The sequence below is a fragment of the Zonotrichia albicollis genome, chromosome 6 (genome assembly GCF_047830755.1).
Source record: "Zonotrichia albicollis isolate bZonAlb1 chromosome 6, bZonAlb1.hap1, whole genome shotgun sequence".
NCBI lineage: Eukaryota > Metazoa > Chordata > Aves > Passeriformes > Passerellidae > Zonotrichia > Zonotrichia albicollis.
The window spans coordinates 57,988,637-57,994,636 of NC_133824.1; the positions used below are offsets into that span (position 1 = coordinate 57,988,637).

The 6,000-nt window shown below is 50.1% G+C and overlaps 1 protein-coding gene across 1 annotated transcript in view; it reads right to left on the minus strand.

Moving 5' to 3' along the window:
• The window catches only part of PRKCH (protein kinase C eta), a 114,728-nt gene extending 108,956 nt beyond the window's left edge, over positions 1 to 5,772 (minus strand). Inside the window, exon 1 of the mRNA XM_005491657.3 lies at positions 5,140 to 5,772. Coding sequence (XP_005491714.1) covers positions 5,140 to 5,499 — 360 coding nt within the window. The 5' untranslated portion in view covers positions 5,500 to 5,772. The remainder of the gene's footprint in view (positions 1 to 5,139) is intronic.
• Between the last annotated feature and the right edge of the window lie 228 nt (positions 5,773 to 6,000).

The window sequence follows — 6,000 nt, forward strand, 5'->3', positions numbered from 1 at the left end:
GCTTTAAGGCCTCCCTTTGGCCTTCTCCAAAACCCCAAATCTGCCTGTCCTCATAGCAAAGCTGCTCCAGCCCTCTGAGCATCTTCATGGCCTCCTCTGGACTCCCTCCAGAAAATCCCTGTTCCTCTTTTATTGGGGGTCCCAGGGATGGATCCAGTACTACAATACCTCATTCCCGTCACCTCGAGGTGACTGCCACTGCTCTTGGTGGCAAGAGTACCCAAAGGGTGCCCATTAACCTGTGTGACCATCTCCCTCCAGATCACTGCAGCACCTGATTGCCTGGATTATGTCCTGCCTTGTCCTGCACTCCTGGAATTCTGGCTCTGCCCCAGGCACAGAATTCCCCCTCCCTCCACTTCAGCCACAGTCCCTGATGAATGCAGGGACATCTTTGGAGGGGATAGGAACATTGTCACTTCACTGCTCCCCAGAAAACCTTGAGAGCCAAACCCACCTCTTGCTGCACTCAGTTCAAAGCCAGGACATGAACTCCAGTTCCACACCCCCCCAAGTCACCAACCACTGGAAACTGGCTCTTCTCATGCTTGGGTCAAATCTTCTCACACTCAAGCAAAGTGCCCACATTCTCCAAGGATTCTCACAGCCTTTTATTGGGGAGGAGCAAGAAACAGGACTCCAAATAGCTCCACTTCTGATGCTGGAACAGGGCAGGACATGTGCAGCGCTTTGTGACAGTCAGCTGTCTCATCTGCCTCCATCAGAACAACTGTTTTTAGCATCACACCCCCACAGGCTATTGAACACCTGACAAATAGCAACAATTTTTCCCTTGGTTATCACAGCCTCTGTTTTAGGCTGCAGGGCACCCCCAGGTAGCTGTGGTGCATGGGTCTGTTGGCGTTTTGAGGGGATCTGTTTGAGGAAAGGAAGAAAAGCTGAAATCCCAGTAGCTTTCAGACCTACCTTACCTTCTGCACTGGGTGTTTCTCTCCACGAGTCCTATTCAACACAGTAACTGCATATCAGCAATAACAACTACAGAAACAACTTAAGGCTTCCAAAAAGTTAGGGAAGGAGCTCCTTTTACTCAAGCCTAATTAATACGGCAGTGTGACCTTCACACAGATCAGAGATCTGCACTATGTACATCACTGTCATGTGCATGGAAACAGAAGTCAAATGGACTTCACCCCAGCCTGCTCCTGCCCTGTGGATGGAGACACCACTTATTCCACCTCTACAAGCTTAATTTATCTCTGCAGTTGGACAGACACAAAATACTGCTCCACAAAATCCTCTGTCAAGAGCTATAATGTATTTTGGCTTCCTGAAGCTACTTTTGCCCACCCTGCAGTCAAGCAGGAGCCAAAGGAAGCAGCAAACATATTATATTTGACCTGCAGCACCCTGCCCCTCTCTCATGGCCATGATGCTCTGGAGAGAAGGCGACTTATCTTTTAACTCTTGAACTTCACATTCAACAAACACAATTGTATATAAACACGGGTAAAACATGATTATTTCTGCCTTAAAAAAACCAGGGAAGGATACAGACAAAAGAGCTGAAGTGAAGGAACACACAAGAATTGCCTTAATCTCTTCCTGCACACGAGCAACAAACTCATCAGGAAGTTGTGACTGGCTCACTAATCTTATAGCCCATCTGTTATGTGATTTCCTTCAGTGTACTCTCATGATTTGCTACTTCAAGATCAAGGTTTAAATGTCTATTCCTTGTTAAAGTCTTACAAATTATGGCATCTCCGCCCAGGGACTAATAATTTTTACAGTCGTGAATAAATAATTCCCTTGTAACAATGCCATTCAGTATCTGTGAAGAGTGTTTCCCCAAGGTTAAAAATTACTTCAGCTACTACATAAAACTCAAGTATTGTAAACATCTCCCATTTCAGCTACACTGAGTACTCCATTTGTTTCACTGATATGTGACAGCATTCTATACTGCACTCAGAGACAGTCAAAGAGGAGATAATACCTTTTAAAGGTGCATATGTGAAGTAAAAAGATCCTAGCACAGGCTAGTGCAGAATTAAATGCTTTCAAGAGGCAAGTTTCAGCCCCAATGTAAATCCCAGCAAACAGCTCCAGAGAGCAGGCAGCCCAGCTCCCTCCCTGCACCTGGTCATGCACACCTGGGTAAAATGCAACCATTCAGGTTTGCACAACCTCACACCCACACAGGCAATGCCTACCAGAGACAACATGGCACTGGGGAGATGGTGCTCAGCACTCTGAAGGCACGATGGCATTTAATTGACAATGTTAGTAAAAACTACTTTGCTGAAACCTGACAAGTTAATATAAGAAAGGGGAAACAGCAAGAAGGATATTGGAAGTTAATAAGCTCTTGCAAATTTGATCTGTGGAAAATTAGTCAAATGTGTGTAACAACAAACTCACAAATTAGAAGATATCCGGCCCATGCTAATGTGTTTACTAGAAAGACTTTGGAAAACAACCCAAACGGTTGGAAGGAAAAGGGTCAGTTTGGAAGTCTCTGAAACAAGAATTTTAAAGCAAACCATGAACAGAGAACACTGCCCCAGCAGCCAGTGGGATGACTCAGGTGTATAAGCATTAGTGATGAGACAGCTCATGTCCATACACTTACTCATCTGCATAAGTGTTCAGGTCATAATTGCAGTGGTGTACCTGCAAGTCATCTGGGAAGCACCAACTCTTACACACCAACTGCTCCTCCTTGCCTCTCGCTGAAACCTCCTACAGTTCTCACAAAAGGTGCTGAACAATGTTACAACTAATCACTTTTTTCTTTTTTTTTTTTTTTTCCCAGCAGGAGAAAATCCATGTTTATAAACAGAGCAGCATGAGCCTGAGAGCTGACAGCAGCCACCTGCCCTGTTTGCCTGTTATTAATCACTTGGATTTTAGCAAAATACTGTTTCACCTGTCTCTGAAAAGTGAACATAAAAGTTCTATTTCAAATCAAAATGAAAAATTGTGCACAGCCAAGTGAGCATAAGCCAGGTTAAACTTGGGAAGATTCACTCCTTAGTGGCCTATCTGTGCTTTTATTTTGGGGACGGAAAAAGGACAGAAATGAAGGATTTTGGAGTGGAGGTGTTTCAAATTATGTACATTTCCTTGTGGTGTTTTGCATTGTGCCAGCAGCTCACAGACCTTGGGTTAGTACAAACCAGCATTTCCTCTCCTGATTACACAAACTCCCGTGACAGTCCTGCTGGATTTATCAAGACATATTAAATTATCAGGGCAAGATGCTGTTCCCTGTCATCATGTGATCCAGGCTGCACGCTATGCGAGATGCTAACAAAGCAAATCAGAAGGGAGGGGAGAGAGAAAGGCAACAGAAGGCAAACATTTGCTCATTCCCCTCTAAATCCACCCCAGCTGTAAGTTTCAGACATTCATTTAAAGGGAGAGCAGCAGCTCTTAACCTCTGTCTACATGCCCAGATGTAAAATCAGTTTACACCAATCTAGTTAAAAGAATTCACTGATTTCCCACTCCACTGCACTCATCAGCTCACAGGTACAGGAGTTCATAAAACACATGTCTATCCTGCAAGGATTAGAAACTTCTCCCTCACCACCAGATGAATATTTCAGGCCACAGTCTGCATCTGCCCTAAAAATCAGCACTGCAGGATGGACCAAATGGAAGAAATGTACGTGCATCCACACCAGCAGCAGTATTATGACAGGTATTTTTGTAATGTAAATAAGGCCACCACCTTTGCAGCAGAGCAGTCCCACCCCACGTCACCAGCTCAGTGTGACCAGGACTCCAGCCTCCTTATAGGACCGGGCCTCTCTCAATAGCAACTCAAAACATCAGGAAAACCCTCAAAACCTCACAGCTCTATCCCAAGCTCACTCCTCTGCCTTGCCTGCGGGGTCTGTTCTGTATTTGAACCTGGTTTAGCACAAATCCCAGGAGCAGAGCAGATACTTTCCAGGGGCACAGGTGGCCTGGGAAGCTGGATATGCATCCACCAGACAAAACCTGTGCCCTCAGCTGTGGCTGGGCTGTCAGGAGAAACTCCTCAGCTAAGCCACTGGAGAACTGCTGGGACCTTTCTGTCTGACCCAAAAATTGCATCAGGGATTGTCTGAGAGAGAACACCTCCAGTGCACAAACCTCACACCCATCCATAAGGTACCTAACTAAATGGCCCCAATATACATTAATTAATCATTGTCTGTTGTCACCCCAAAGGTGCAGCATCACACCTCAGCCACAGAGAGAGCAGAAAGTCCCAGCATCCTCCCCAGTGATAGGATCAAGATGTTTATCTGTTCTCTACGCTGTCAGCCTCAACATCTGGTTTTATTGTGGTGGTTATCTGACCGCATATCCTGAACTTCTCAGCCTCAGAAAGTTTATACCCATCACAGCCTTGAACATTCTCAGCTCTTCTGCACCTTCTCTACTCAGAATAAATGCCTTTTTTTATTAAACTAACTCTTACCAGCAAACTGTCTGGATCAATGCAGTCACCTTGTCCTCCTTTACAAGACTGGAAGCAAAGGTACAACTTTAGAGACTGTACTGTTTCTGTCACCATCAGGACTCGTCCATAAATGATGTTCTCTGGGCTGCCTACAAGTGACATTTACCTGGAAATAACCTAGAATTAGCTCAGAGTGAAACTGCACTGACCCAGAGCAGCGGTGTACATAACAGACACAAGACTAGTCCTGCCATTCTGCTAAGAAGTCAAAGAAATCCGCATGCACACATCAAACTATTGTGCAAGCATGTGTGGAGCAGGGCAGAAATACATCCAAGCCAGGTATCCGAGTCTCCCAGTGCGCCTCTGTGCGCTGAGCAAAAGGAGGGAGGAACACCTTTGTGTGAATTTGCTGGTGTCGTTTGCAAGTTACGTATTACAGGTCTTGTCTCTGTTCATTTACAAACATGAGGAAAGACTACAGCGTTCTCACCCTCAAGCTACGACAGCTGAGGGTCCTTAGGGTCGTCAGGAACAGCACATGCGAAGCAGAGGGACACAAACAGACGCGTGAAGGAGCACACCTGTGTACCTGCAGACACACACCGGGCTGCGTGTCTGCGGCACAGGCATGCAAGGACAAGCCCCGGCTCCCCGAGCGCCCTCCATTCATTCCCAGAGGAGTCTCCCAGAGGCTTCTCCTCCGCACGGGTACTCACCCAGCCCTCGAAGGTGTCGCTGGGGGCGGCGGAGCGCAGCAGCTCCTGGAAGTGCAAGGTGCAGTTGGCCACGAAGTCATCGTAGCCGATGGGGGTGTCGTGGAACACGGAGAGCTCGATCTGATGGCCGTCGGTGACCGTGGCCGAGAACTCCTCGTTGTAGGTGGGTTTGTTGGTCTTCTGCTTGGTGCTGGTCTGCCCCACGCGCACCTGGTCCACGCTGACGGTGACATAGGGATCCAAGAGCTGGTGTCCCTTGCGGAAGAGCGAGTGCCGGAGCGACCAGCGGGTGGGCTGCAGCCCCACCGCCTCCCCGATCCGCACCTTCAGGTACCCGCTGAACTTCATGGCTCCGGACATGGCCGCGCCCCCGGGCCGCCCGGGAGCCGGGAGGAGAGCCAGAGCCCGCTCCCGCCGGGCGAGGCTCCCAGCCTCTCCTGCCGGCCCGGCCCGCCGCAGCCCCGCCGCGCCTCCTCAAGGGGCCGGCCGGCGGCACCGCGCCCGCCCCCGGGCCCTGCCTCTGCCGGGGCTCCGGAACCGCCCCGCCCGGCCGCCCGGGCTGCTCCTGCCGCGGGGGAGCGCCGCGATCCGGCTCGGGGACACCGGGGCGTGGGGCGGCGGCGGGCGGGGAGGAGCCGCGGGGCCGCGCCGTGAGGGCGGGGAGCGCACGGCCCTGCCCGGCCCGGTGCTGCTCGCAGCGAGGAGCAGCCCCTACCCTGCCCCGACAGAGGACACAGCTCCGAGGGCAAACTCTGGGACACCCCTGAGGAGCTCCGGTGCTCCCCGTTCAGCACCTCCCGGAAAGGGCTGGGGCTGCGCCCGCCGCTCGGACCGGCGGCCCGGACGGGAGCGACCCGGACC